Source organism: Schistocerca piceifrons, chromosome 1, assembly GCF_021461385.2.
Source record: "Schistocerca piceifrons isolate TAMUIC-IGC-003096 chromosome 1, iqSchPice1.1, whole genome shotgun sequence".
NCBI classification, from domain to species: Eukaryota; Metazoa; Arthropoda; class Insecta; order Orthoptera; family Acrididae; genus Schistocerca; species Schistocerca piceifrons.
The window spans coordinates 1,202,232,622-1,202,248,108 of record NC_060138.1 but is presented as its reverse complement, the minus strand read 5'-3'; the positions used below and the strand labels follow the sequence as shown (position 1 = coordinate 1,202,248,108).

General features: G+C 40.3%; 1 protein-coding gene across 1 annotated transcript in view; it reads right to left on the bottom strand.

Moving 5' to 3' along the window:
* LOC124779320 (lysosomal alpha-mannosidase-like) overlaps nucleotides 1-15,487 on the bottom strand; it is a 270,837-nt gene that overhangs the window by 33,216 nt on the left and 222,134 nt on the right. The window contains exons 13-14 of the mRNA XM_047253703.1: nucleotides 15,362-15,479; nucleotides 14,991-15,267 (exon numbers count right to left, since the gene is read on the bottom strand). Of these exons, the coding sequence (XP_047109659.1) occupies nucleotides 14,991-15,267; nucleotides 15,362-15,479 (395 nt within the window). The remainder of the gene's footprint in view (nucleotides 1-14,990; nucleotides 15,268-15,361; nucleotides 15,480-15,487) is intronic.

Genomic DNA, 15,487 nt, shown 5'->3' with positions numbered 1-15,487 from the left:
AAATAAGCAACACTGCACCTTGAGACATACTGTGTTGGAAACTTTCCATCTGTTATGCCTCATACTCCCACCAATAACCAAACTTTTTCCTGAGTTCTCATTCTATTTTTAACACAGTTACACACGAAATATTTAACATGTACATAGATACTTGAAAGTATTATGTATGTGTATGCAGTTATCATATTGGATGTGCTCATTTCAGTAATGCAATTACTTTTATTACAAACTTGATCAATTAAAAGTTATACCTAATTGAAAGTTCTACTGCAATATGTATGAAACTAATTAACTTCTGAGATAATTAACACTGACATCCTTAAGTAGCTATAGCTTCCCTGCCATATTCCACCTATATGCTTGCTAGATTTGGAACTCTGACACTGCACTTTTGTTGCTATACTTTTTCCAAATCAAATGACACATGCTACTAATTAATTAAGCCACTACTTCAGGTTTCAGATAATTTATCGTAATCTAAAAATTTTTCAAGATGGATGCCATATTCATAAGTGGGTTATTCCAAACACAGAAGCAAGAGGTGGTTCTTTATACTTCTATAATTTACTAACCTTCAGTATGTTCCATAAACAAAACAGCTATTGAAATTTGTAGTTCATTCAAAAGAGTTGTCAGAACATGGATTTTCTGACATTAAGAAAAATTTATACATCAGTATTTAAATAACCCATCTCAACCAAAAATCACCAGTCAGTAATCAACAAGCAATCATGTAATGTCAGTATCACTTTATGTCAATGTTTAATGTTTTCAAGTTTCATTTGTCATTTTAACATAACCATGAAATTGTGGGCCCTGCTAGCTGCCACTTAATACATTTGTTTCAATCACTTGTAAAAACCTGTGTCAAGTATTGTGCAACATCTTTCTATCCACAAATCTCGGTTGTGATAGTAAACACACAATATGCACATTTAACTTTTTCATGAAACCTACTTACCAGTTATTTTAATTATGTTACCAACTTTTTACAAGACAATAACATGTGCATTGTGTTTTATAACTTTTCCCCTTGGTTATGCTAATAATATTTCATTCTTACATTTCTAGTGAACATCACAATTTTTGCAATATACATCTTAATGATCCAAAAGAAGAAGCTTGTATATGATGTCAGTGTCTAAGGGTTGGTGTACAATAAAAAAATCTTGATTAAAATATAAATCATCAGGGCATTTTGGTATGTTAGGAATGAAGCACAACACTGAATTTTAATTTTGACATTTGTTATTCTTACACGCATTCATCTCAAGACTGTTCACAAACATTATACATCACATCACAAAAAAAACTGTTCTAACATAAATTTAGCATTCCCACCAGCAGATGTCCCACAGGGAACAGATGAGTTGTCATGGATACAACAGAGGGGTAGTTCAAAACCTGCCACGGAGGGTGCATATTCCGCGTCACATCGGCAAACCTGCTGATGGAAGTGCTTATTTGCAAGTGGCAGTAAGTAGAACAGGCCAGTGCTGCCCCTTCAGAGCTAGACTGCCATGGACTTAGCCTAGTGCTTGTCCCAAAAGTTACTGTGAGCTCAATCATTAGCCACAGATGCCAGCAGCATGCTGCGTTATTGTTGTGCGTGTATCTATGTGGGTATGGGTGCTCTGCTGCCCATAGTTCCATTCACATATTCACAGAACTCTATTCCCTGGTTGTTACTGAGTCACCATCAGCATGTGAAGTACTGCACCAACTGTGTTGAGCAGTGGCATTGTCATGTCTTCTGCAGATACTAAAGTGACATTCTTACACATGTGATGTATCTGCTTTTTTCCTTTTTCTTTTCCTCTTTTCAAAGTGTTCTTTTTGGCTAACCAGGTGCACAGCATTTCTACAAAGCTGATAGGAACAGTTGTGCCTACAGAAGACACAGCAGCAACTACAACAGCAGCAGGAGCAGAGGCAAACGCTGATAACCCAGAATACAGACTCATTTCACATCCTTAACTCAGTGGTGGGGTAACTTTCTTCTCCACCCCTGCTGCTGCTGCCCCCCTAATGCCATTTGCTGGCTTCGATGATTCTACAGAAAGGTGGGAGAATTATCTGTGTGCTGCACTGTCAGGATAAGGCATAGTGCCAAACCGGTTGACAGGGCCATCTTATTGTTGTCTAGCTGGGGGGATTTATATGAAGTTGTCCAAAATTTGAAACCCAAGAAGCTTTCCCTTTGTTTGCTTTGATGGTTGCTTACACTGTATTTCAGCCATCAAACCCATGTGGTAGTGGTGCAGTTGCAATTTCACCAGCCCTGGGTAGTCCTACGCAGTCTGGATTGCAGATTTGCAAGGCCTCTCATGCAAATGTTGTCGAGTTCCAAATGTACTACCACTTTTGCAAACTTGCTACTTCAGGACATGATTCAGTTTAGCTGCTGATTATGTAGTTCAGATTAGGGCATAAACCTTTCCTGACCTTTCTTTAGCCATCATTGCCAAAATTACAGAATCGCATGATCTTACGGTGGAGGCAAAGGACATCCTTTGTGATAAATGCCAGGTGACTCAATTTGATGTGCACGGTAAATATCCCCCCCCCCCCCCCCTCCCCTCCCCACGGTGTCCTGTGAGCTACTACAGGCAGCCTCTACTCCTGTTGATTTACTTGTGTTGCCACTGTTGACAATGCCAGTGTGCCAGTGTAGAGGCACTGCAACATGGTCCCATCTTCATCTGTGGTGAGCTCAGTGGGTTCATGCTGCTTGCTGCATCATAATTCCAACCAGTGGTGTTTTTGGGTCCTCAACGTCATTCCTCTACCAGTTTCTGGGCGAGTCAGCAGTCCTGCCCCAGTTGTCATTTGTATGCAACAGATTTCAATACAACTGTCTGCACATGGGGGCCACGTGTGGGGTATGCTGTTTGTGGCGGTCAACAGACCACGAGTCATGCCCCGGGGTTGTTATTGGACACTTTGGCTGGCTCCAATGCTCCATGCAAGTCACTCCAGCATATTTTGCTGACATTGATTGTGGATGGGCAGCTAGTTGAATGTGAAAAAGACACGGGAGCATCAGTCAGTCTCATTGATTAGGATACATGAGGATCTAGGGACGTCTGAAGTTGCAATGGCTGCTCTGTCAGGATGTGTCAGTAAATAGCGCATTTCCTAGTTAGGGAAATTATCCATTTCTGTGAATTACAAGAATGTGGAATGGCAACTCACGTTGTTTGTGGTTACTTCTTCATTGGCACAAAATATCTTTGGGCTCTATGCCTTTTCTGTTTTTGGCTTACAGGTTATGGACAAAGTGCTTCTAGTGTCTCAATCCATTTATTGCAACAATTTGGGCTCTGTGCTGCACTCCTTTAGCCTTACCTTGGGCTGAACAGAAAATTTTGAGGCACATATTTATATTTCTCTCAAGCTGTCAGCGGTCACAAAAATTTGTCACCCACACTGTATTTCGTTTGTCTTGCACAAGGTAAAGGCTGAGTTGCAGTATGGTCATGGAATCATTTCTCCTATTTCATTTCATATTTCTCTCAAGCTGTCAGCAGTCACAAAAATTTGTCACCCACACCCTATTCCCTTTTTCATGCACAAGGTAAAGGCTGAGTTGCAGTATGGTCATGGTATCATTTCTCCTATATCACTGAGTCAGTGGGCCACCCTTTTCACAGTAGTTCAGAATCCCAGTGGTGCTATAGGAGTTTGCCGTGTCTTTAAACTGACTGTCAACGAACACTGTGCTGCCTGTTTGTATCCCACGCTGCAGCAGGTGAAGTTGTTGGTGAAGTTGTTAGGGGGGATGCTCACCTTCAGAAGCTGTGGGACACAATTTCTTGACTTTTCTAGATCTCAACACCCTTTTGGGCTTTACCAGTTTAATCACTTGCATTGGAGAATCTTGTCTGAACTGGAAACATACCAATGATATTTGGAGCAGTTAATTCAGAACACTTCCTGTTACGGCAATTATCTGGATGAAATCTGGGTAACAGGTTTATGGAACCTTCAGTTGGTTTCCCAATGCCTATGTTGAAAGCTAGAAAAATGAAGTTTTTCTCTCTCTGAAAGTGCACTTTCTAGGTCATGTGCTTAGTAAAAGTGGTCTCATCCCCACAGATGAGCACATCAAGATCCCTGTCTACCTATCAGCACCAGTATTGCACTGGTGTCACCCTGTCCCACTAGAACCCAGATGGCACTGCACAGCTCATCTCTTATATTTTTCCGCTACGCAACAGAACTACTCACAAGTGGAAAAGGAGGTGTGAGCTATTATTTTTGGCTTAAAAAGTTTCATGCCTTCCTGTATGGGGTAAGGTTCCTCCACATCACTGACCAGAAGTCACTGGTTTCCTTATTTGGCCCACTTTTAAAGCTGCTGGGTAGGACTGCCCATCAACTGGAGCTATGGGCCCTGTTTGTCTGAAACCATTCTTATGACATTCATTAGTTCTCTGTCAACCAGCGTGCCAATCCTGAAGTACTTATGCAACTATCAGTGGTGGCCGATCACGAGTTTGGCCAGCAATGGATGATGTTTTGCAGCAAACAGATTTTCCATTCCAGAATGAGATTTTCACTCTGCAGCGGAGTGTGCGCTGATATGAAACTTCCTGGCAGATTAACACTGTGTGCCTGACCGAGACTCGAACTAGGGACCTTTGCCTTTTCCATTGATAGCATGAGAGGTTACAACCACCACGGCTGCTGACCCATTTTTCCGGATAATCATTTCAGCAGTCAGAGTGGCATACGTTTTTTCTCCTCTGTGGTCAACTTAGCATTGTCCATGGGCTCCTCATACTTGTCACAGAGTTGTTGCTGTTGAGTAGTTGTCCCCCAATCGTTGCATCCTCGCATTCTCCGATTGGTGCATACATCGCACTGGAGTATGACTCAGATCGAGGAATTAGCACAATGTCATGTCTACTGGGTGTCCATCAATCATGACACTGAATATCTGTTCTGAACCAGGCAGCTCCGCTGCACCACTTTTCTCCTCGACCAGCCCCAGAACACCCTTGGGACAGGTTGCAGTCAATTTTGCAGGTCCATTTTTCAGAAGCATGTGGTTGCTGGTTGTCAGTCCATTGTAGAATTTCCTGTACATAGCTAAGCTGTTGTCCACGTCATTCACTGCCATCATTCACTTCACTGTTAATTATTTTTGCCATTGAGGGATCCCCTAGGATCCTCGTGTCCCATAGCAATAGGCAGTTTGCATAACTGGCGTTTAAGGACTTAGTATCTGCAGCGGTATTCAGCATCTGACTACCACCCCATTTCACCCCACTTCTATACTTCTTTCACCCCACTTCTATACTTCTATATCGGTGGAGGGCCACTTCGAGTGCACATGTCACAGGCCACCATGCGGCCCCCCCTCCCCCCCCCCTCCTAGCCCACCTGGATCTGCTGTTTTGTGTCATGCCATCAGGTGACAGTTGGGGCAACTGCCAGGTGCTGAGATGAGTCACAAAGGTTCCCAGTTGTTTGTGATGGTTATCGGGGGCAAACATCATGCCAATCATTTGGATCCATGTCCTGTTGGGGCATTGCTGCTGTGGCCTTCCAATCGGCTGAACCACAGGGTAGATTGTGATGATGTTCCTGGAGCAGGATCCCACTTGATGCAGTGTGCCTCACTGTTGCCATCCACTCCACACATTCCACCATCCTCCCATCACTCGCACCCTCTGGTCCAGGTATGGCTTGCATCTCTGCCTGCCATCATGGATCCCATTTATTTCAACGCCCCCCCCCCCCCCCCCTCACCACCTCGTTTGGTAATGGGGGTGACCTCAACCCCACTGTCATCAGTGGACCTGTCATTGCTGCAGACACCATGTCCTTTCACCCTTCTGGTGGAGACAGTGTTGCCTCCTTTCGTGATCAGTACACTGCCACGCCCTCTGGTGCTCTCTCCAGTTTGGCGCTGGAGGTCGCAACCCAATCCTGGGCATTTTCTACCCCATGTTGACATATGAGGGTGAAGAAGTATTATCATGGGCCTGCAGATGTGCTAATGGAGACATATGAGTTGACATGGGTAGGACAGCGGAGTATTTCAGAAACCCGCCATGGAAGATGCACATGTTGCGTCATATGGGCAGATCCGAAGACAGAACTGTTTATTTGTGAGCAGCAGTAAATGGAGCAAGCCAGCACTCCTGCAGAGATAGACCACCATGGGCCCAGCCTAGTGCTTGTACTGAGAGCTCTTCAGTGCCCAGTCGCAAGGGCACCCATCCCCATAGGGAAGAGGGAACTGCAGACCTTGCTAGCTCTCAGGGAAAGGAAAAAATATAGTGTATTCAGATGTTTTTCTTTCAAGAAAACTATTTAAAAGATAGTATTACACAGGTCTTTAACAGGTATTGAACTGAAATCTTTTGTAGCTACTTACAAGTCACCACTTGCTTTCCAAAATATTAAAAATACACCATAGCCCCAGACCCCGGCCACCGTCAAGTGACTGTGAAAAAGCACAGGTCACTCCTAAATATAATAAGTGTAAAAGAACAGCCCCACAAAATTATTGACCAATATCCTTAGCATATATCCCTACCCCCCATGAACCATGGACCTTGCCATTGGTGGGGAGACGTGCGTGCCTCCGCGATACACATAGCCGTACCGTAGATGCAACCTTGTGGTTATCTGTTGAGAGCCCAGACAAACGTGTGGTTCCCGAAGAGGGGCAGCAGACTTTTCAATAGTTGCAGGGGCTACAGTCTGGATGATTGACTGATCTGGCCTTGTAACACTAACCAAAACGGCCTTGCTGTGCTGGTACTGCGAACGGCTGACAGCAAGGGGAAACTATAGCCATAATTTTTCCTGAGGCCATGAAGCTTTACTGTGTGGGAAACTGGCATTATACAGATCAGAGCGTGGTATGTCAGATCCCTTAATCGAGCAGATAGGTTAGAAAATTTAAGGTGGGAAATGGATAGGTTAAAGTTAGATATAGTGGGAATTAGCGAAGTTCAGTGGCAGGAGGAACAAGAGTTCTGGTCAGATGAATACAGAGCTATAAATACAAAATCAAATAGGGGTAATGCAGGAGTAGGTTCAATAATGAATAGGAAAATAGGAATGCGGGTAAGCTACTACAAACAGCAAACTGAGCGCATTATTGTGGCCAAGATAGATACGGAGCCCACGCCTACAACAGTAATACAAGTTTATATGCCAACTAGCTCTGCAGATGATGAAGAAATTGATGAAATGAATGATGAGATAAAAGAAATTATTCAGATAGTGAAGGGAGATGAAAATTTAATAGTCATGGGTGACTGGAACTTGATAGTAGGAAAAGGAAGAGAAGGAAACATAGGAGGTGAATATGGAATGGGAGTAAGGAATGAAAGAGGAAGCCATCTGATAGAATTGTGCACAGAGCATAACTTAATCATTGCTAACACTTGGATCAAGAATCATAAAAGAAGGCTGTATACATGGATGAAGCCTGGAGATACTAGAAGGTATCAGATAGATTATATAATGGGAAGACAGAGATTCAGGAACCAGGTTCTAAATTGTAAGACATTTCCAGGGACAGATGTGGACTCTTACCACGATCTATTGGTTATGAATTGTAGATTAAAACTGAAGGAACTGCAAAATGGTGGGAATTTAAGGAGATGGGACCTGGATAAACTGAAAGAACCACAGGTTGTAGAGAGCTTCAGGGAAAGCATTAGGGAAGATTGACAAGAATGGGGAAACGAATTACAGTAGAAGAAGAAAGGGTAGCTTTGAGAGATGAAATAGTGAAGGTAGCAGAGGGTAAAGTAGATAAAAATATGAGGGCTAATAGAAATCCTTGGGTAATAGAAGAGCTATTGAATTTAATAGATGAAAGGAGAAAATATAAAAATGCAGTAAATGACGCAGTCAAAAAGGAATACAAATGTCTCAAAAATGAGATCGACAGGAACTGCAAAATGGATAAGCAGGGATGGCTAGAGGACAAATGTAAGGATGTAGAGGCGTATATCACTAGGGGTAAGATAGATATTGCCTTCAGGAAAATTAAAGAGACCTTTGGAGAAAAGAGGACCACTTGTATGAATATCAAGAGCTCAGATGGAAACCCAGTTCTAACCAAAGAATGGAAAGCAGAAAGGTGGAGGGAGTATATAGAGGGTCTATACAAGGATGATGTTCTTGAGGACAATATTATAGAAATGGAAGAGAATGTAGATGAAGATGAAATAGGAGATATGATACTGCATGAAGAGTTTGACAGAGCACTGAAAGACCTAAGTCGAAACAAGGCCCTGAGAGTAGACAACATTCCATTAGAACTACTGACAGCCTTGGGAGAGCCAGACCTAACAAAACTCTACCATCTGGTGAGCAAGAGGTATTAGACAGGTGAAATACCCTCAGACTTCAAGAAGAATATAATAATTCCAATCCCAAAGAAAGCAGGTGTTGACAGATGTGAAAATTATCAAACTATCAGTTTAATAAGCCACGGATGCAAAATACTAACACGAATTCTTTACAGACAAATGGAAAATCTGGTAGAAGCCGACCACAGGGAAGATCAGTTTGGAATCCATAGAAATGTTGGAATATGTGAGGCAATACTGACCCTACGACTTATCTTAGAAACTAGATTAAGGAAAGGCAAACCTACGTTTCTAGCATTTGTAGACTTAGAGAAAGTGTTTGACAACGTTGACTAGAATACACTCTTTCAAATTCTGAAGGTGCTGGTGGTAAAATACAGGGAGCAAAAGGCTATTTACAATTTGTACAGAAACCAGATGGCAGTTATAAGAGTCGAGGGACATGAAAGGGAAGCAGTGGTTGGGAAAGGAGTGAGACAGTGTTGTAGCTTATCCCCAATGTTATTCAATCTGTATATTGAGCACGCAGTAAAGGAAACAAAAGAAAAATTCAGAGTAAGAATTAAAATCCATGGAGAGGAAATAAAAACTTTGAGGTTCGCTGATGGCATTGTAATTCTGTCAGAGACACCAAAGGGCCTGGAAGAGTAGCTGAATGGAATGGACAGTGTTTTGAAAGATATAAGATGAAGACCAACAAAAGCAAAATGAGAATAACAGAATGTAGTCGAATTAAATTGGGTGATGTTGCAGGAATTAGATTAGGAAATGACACACTTAAAGTAGTAAAGCAGTTTTGCTATTTGGGGAGCAAAATAACGGATGATGGTCGAAGTAGAGAGGATATAAAATGTAGACTGGCAATGGCAAAGAAAACATTTCTGAAGAAGAGAAATTTGTTGACATCAAGTACAGATTTAAGTGTCAGGAAGTCGTTTCTGAAAGTATTAGTATTGAGTGTAGCCTTGTATGGAAGTGAAATGTGGACGATAAATAGTTTAGACAAGAAGAGAATAGAAGCTTTTGAAATGTGGTGCCACAGAAGAATGCTGAAGATTAGATGGGTAGATCACATAACTAATGTAGAGGTATTGAATAGAATTGGAGAGAAGAAAAATTTGTGGCACACCTTGACTAGAAGAAGGGATCGGTTGGTAGGGCATATTCTGAGGCATCAAGGGATCACCAATTTAGTATTGGAGGGCAGTGTGGAGGGTAAAAATCACAGTGGGAGACCAAGAGATGAAAACACTAAGCAGAATGATGTACATTGCAGTAGGTACTGGGAGTTGAAGAAGTTGCATGGGATAGAGTAGCATGGAGAGCTGCATCAAACCAGTCTCAGGACTGAAGATCACAACAACAACAATCCTTAACATCAGTTTGCTGCAGATCTCTTGAACATATTCTGAGCCCGAATATAATAAATTTCCTAGAGACTGAAAAGGTTCTGTCCATGAATCAGCACTGTTTTGGAAAGCATCAGTCATGTGAAACTCAGCTTGCCCTTTTCTCACATGATGTACTATGGGCTAGGGATGAAGGGCAACAAGCAGACACTATATTTCTAGATTTTTGAAAAGCATTTGACACAGTGCCCTACTGCAGACTGTTAGTGAAGGTACAAGCATATGGAATATGTTCCCAGATATATGAGTGGCTCAAAGACTTCTCAAGTAATAGAATGCAGCATTTTGTCCTAATACAGGGTGTATACGTGGACAAGGAAGAAAATTTTCCGGATTTCCCGGTAAAAAATACACTTTCTCCCAGGTGAAAACACGCTTTTTCCGTGTTAAGTGACAGCATATTTTCCCTTATCAATCCTTTGAATGGTTAAGGTTTTATACACGGGCGTACAGTTTCCTGGTACTTTAGAAAATGAAACTCAGAGAAAAAGACGCATTTTGGAAATATCTTTTACGTGCAGCAAAATGTAGATTGCGTATTTTCGTATTATGAATGTATACATTGGAATTCTGCCATACACCACATGTTACTTTCTGAATCATTGATATCGAGATTGTGATGCATTTCTGTAAGCCAGTCATAGCTCATGTCATGTGATCTTGGCAGCTGATGACAGCGGATATTCAGAGCATAGGACACATGATGTAGTCAGCCAACAGCAACATCACTGTTAAGTAGCATGAACACACAAACAGGGAAATTTAACAGTTTAAATTAATATACATAGTGTTGCTACAAGAAAAGCAAAACTTTCACATATAATATTGGTCTCTAAGGTTAATAAGCTGCAAGAGAAGCTATGATTTCGGATATAATGTTGATCTTTTTTGCGCGTGCTACACTTTAAGAATCACACAAATGTGCCAGTAAAATTTTTAATAATGACAAATGTCTGATCTTCAGGGTTTGAAAGTCTTCTAAATGGCTCGTCATCAAAAAGCAGAATTTTAAATGAGAGTCAAATGCTCTGTGATTTAAGAAATTCATGGTACATTCTTGCACATAGTTCAACTTACGTAAAAGGATATTTACTTTGAAAGTAACGCTTTTCAAAACATGATTTGCAATATTTACGCATTAGAAATAGGTTCGTTTCAGCAGTTGCCAGAAAGTGCAGATAAGAGGCGTCACAGTGCTTGTGCAGCTACCATGACACAGGAAGACCGTATGTAGGTACATGTAAAACATTGAAGGATCATATATTATGTCATAAAAGAAACAAGACATCAGAGGATACTCCAAGAGCATCAGAATTTCGTGAACCATAACTAAAATGTGAACATTTAAAGTGTATACTTAAGTGCAAATTCGTATGTCCACATTCCAAATCAAGTAGACCTTGACCTGATATTAAGCTTTGCAGTGTGGTTTTTGAGATGTAAATTTTCTTGAAGCACCAGAACTGTATTGTATTGTGTTTGGTTCTTTATTATGGCATAACTCCATACGTGCTAAAAGATGAAAATGTGCACTTGAAATGGAGCGAACAGTTGAAACTAGCCAGTACCGTGGAAGTTAATATTTACTTTCAAATACATTTGGTTTCAAATACACTGACTGCCTCACCAGAAAAGGTTAATAATAGTCAAATTTCCTTAGCAAATAGACAAAAATAACTTCATTGTTCTGCAATGAGATTAATGCTTGACAGTATGAAAGGAAGAAATAAAATAAAATCTGAAACTAATGACATATTTTAGCCTTCCGTAATTATGTGAATGTATTTTAATTCACTTGATAGCTCCCGGCCACAGATATCCATTTTTTTTTTCATTTGACGTGAGAGTAAACGAAGTGGAAACAGCAAAATTGCTAAATGTAAACACGGGTCACATGAAGAATATCCACTATAACTCAGACTGCTCTGTACATCATCCTCGGATCTACGATATTTGCGAACCGGATAAAAAAAAAATTGGATTTTCAAAAATATGTTCATCTTGCAGCACAGATCTTTCTGAAAAGTCTGAAACATAAAACGTATCTGTTCGAGGAAATGTAAGACATGTTATTTGATCTTAAGTGTGCCAAAGTGCAGTGCCACGCCCCTTCATAAAGCATTCTTCTATTGCACATCTCTGTATTTCGCTCTGTGGAATTGAAACGTGTATATTTTGTACTGGATGCCATCAAACTACATTCAGGTCAGTAGAATGTCCTGTGGTGCCTATCCTGCTCCAAGTAGGCTGGTTTGACAGCCTGCACCTCTTTTTTTTTTAAAAAAAAAAAAAAATTACTAGCGGATTGGATTATTTCTAATTGTGAGAACAAGAAATCTTCAGAAAATTAGCACTCTTTATTGCCTATTAGCTAATAACTTGCTGTTTTGTGTGATGTAAGATTAAATATTGGATACATAAAACCAATAAAGAAAAGAGACACGCAACAAAGTACACATTTCTTCAATCCTTAGCTCCTAGCATTTTTGTCTGTCTAATCTGGCTATAGCTTTACATGGCATTCTTTCCTTTCTGCGAAGGAATCTATTACCTCATCAAAGCTCGTCAAATGACTTACTACTTGAAAAATCGAAATATTGTCTAATACTGAAAAATCTGTTAACACAAGTAATACCCAAGACTGGTGTGGTTTCTCGATCTGATTGCATCTATTCTGGTATTACTTGTTTGTGCAACACATTTTCCGCAATACTTCCACAAGTAAGAGTGATTTCAGGTGTGCCGCAGGGGAGTGTCATAGGACTGTTGCTATTCACAATATACATAAATAACCTTGTGGATGACATCAGAAGTTCACTGAAGCTTTTTGCGGATGATGCTGTGGTATATCAAGAGGTTGTAACAATGGAAAATTGTACTGAAATGCAGGAGGATCTGCAGTGAATTGACTCATGGTGCAGGGAATGGCAATTGAATCTCAATGTAGACAAGTGTAATGTGCTGTGAATACATAGAAAGAAAGATCCCTTATCATTTAGCTACAATTTAGCAGGTCAGCAACTGGAAGCAGTTAATTCCATAAATTATCTGGGAGTATGCATTAGGAATTATTTAAAATGGAATGATCAAACAAAGTTGATCATCGTTAAAGCAGATGCCAGACTGAGATTCATTGGAAGAATCCTAAGGAAATGCAATCCGAAAACAAAGGAAGTAGGTTACAGTACACTTGTTCGCCCACTGCTTGAATACTGCTCAGCAGTGTGGGATCCGTACCAGATAGGGTTGATAGAAGAGATACAGAAGATTCAATGGAGAGCAGCGCGCTTCGTTACAGGATCATTTAGTAATCGCGAAAGCATTACGGAGATGATAGATAAACTCCAGTGGAAGACTCTGCAGGAGAGATGCTCAGTAGCTCGGTATGGGCTTTTGTTGAAGTTTCGAGAACATACCTTCACCGAGGAGTCAAGAAGTATATTGTTCCCTCCTACATATATCTCGTGAAGAGACCATGAGGATAAAATCAGAGAGATTAGAGCCCACACACAGGCATACCGACAATCCTTCTTTCCACGAACAATACGAGACTGGAATAGAAGGGAGAACTGATAGAGGTACTCAAGGTACCCTCCGCCACACACCGTCATGTGGCTTGCGGAGTATGGATGTAGATGTAGATGTAGAATAGAACTTCAGCGGCTACTAGCCGGGGACTGTACAACTGGTCCTTACTTGTGTAGCGACCTGGCCAAAAATTTTCTGTCAAAATTTCATTTTCTCAGGTACACCGAGAAGACATTATGTAATATTTCTCACCTGTTATTCCCGTCAGTCGTTTATTTCCATTCTGGTAGTCTGAACCTATGGAATTTGCTAGTAATTATAACAATGCTGATCATTCGCAAACCCAGTCGACCACATAATCAGACAGCAATTGGCATTCATCCGTTCGGCTTTACTCCGCTAAGCTCGTATAGTCCCGACCCCTTTCGTCTGCAGAAAGTTTATTTCTAGATGTGACGAGGATTCTCCTGACAGAGACATCATGTACACTATGCATTCTTTCAAAAATAAACTTATGATTCATTCAGAAATCAACTTAAAACGTGTTCAAAAACCGACAGGGAAGCATTTCAAAATAATCGATAGATAAACGAGTGCTGGATGCTAGGCGCTTTGTGAACCAAGTTCTTTTCCCCTCCAGAATATGAATTTGGTGCCCCTATTCCCAGTTGCAACTATCTGCTTGCTGCGACAGCCAATAGCCACATTCCTGTAGCCAGAAGCGGAAGAATCTACTGCTTAAACACGACTCACCTGCGCATGCGCATGAGCCCGCTCGTAACAGTTGTGACTTCACGCTCATCAGAGGCAATTTGTTGTTATGAAGCATTGCATAGTCTTCCTAAGGCCTTTGACACATTTTGCTGTTGGCAGACACTTGCATGAGCACTGTGTGTCGTTCTTGTATATGGCACATTTCCTTTGCAATTTAAGTTATTTTCATTTTTTTTCTCTCGTTTATGTTTTATTGTTGAAGTATTATTTTGCAGTAGCGGAATACAGTAATATCCTTTCTTAGAGTAACTGTTCTTACCAGTTGAAATTACAAAAATTTAACTGAAAACTAAAACAATGAAAAATTCCTGGAATCTTAAAAAATTACCGGGTTTCTTGTTTTGATGAGTATTACCACAAATATATTCAACTTTTTTTTCTAAGGCTCTGTATATTTATAAACATTTAAAAGAACTGCAAACTCCAAGTTTATATTAGTTAAGTTATGCTCAAAATCCACATTATAAGGCTATGAAAATTTATAACAAAGTGAAAGGAAGAGTATTGCTCAGCAGAAACTAAGAAACACTGAAAAAAACTTTACATGAGAAACCAGTGCAGAAATGTTACTATTCAGTGGAAGAATTTCTAAATGACAACCTGAAACTTTGAGCAGGAGAGAGAAAGTACTTACGACTGTTAATTTTTAAAAGTTTCTTACTTTTGAAGAAAAATTATTAATTGCTTAATTACATAATTATTCACTGCTGTATATTGTATTACTGGTATTATAAGGAAAATTGCAAGCCAGGTTTTGAATTTGACGAGCCTCCTGTACATTAAGTCAATGGCTTGAAATTGTATGACAATGAGCTTCTATTTTATTAATTTTTGCTGAATATGGAAAATCATTGTGAAACTCTAGGATGCAAAATTAACAAAAGTATGTAAAATACAAAGCACATTAACTGCTAGGAACATCTGACAAACATACCATTATTTCAATTTCTCCATTTCTCAGGCTGGATCCTCCTTGCGCTCTGTCATTCAAAATAGCTAATTTTAGTCCTTTAGACACATCTTCTATAACTATTTTTGAAGTTATAGGATAGTAATTTCCAGAAATTGGTTCATAAACCTCTAAGTCCCACGTAGGTCTGAAGTTGATTACCCTTTTCAACATTTCTCTACCATTTGAGTCAGTATAAAATGTGTTATTGTTCACTAAGTCTGTTGTTATGCGAGTGATCACTTCTTTTCCAATACCATCACTGAAAATGAAAGTAATGACAAATAAATCATGTTATTAAACTTGCTGAAGTAATATTTAATAAAGTTGCTGGATAGAAGACACAAAGAACTTACTCAACTGGTATGGGACCCACCAACCATTCAAGTTCAATATAATTTTTATCTTTATACACTCTGGTCACTTGGCTTATCCAGTCAGTAAATGTCTGATGGACTTCTTCAACGAGCTCACCTACAACA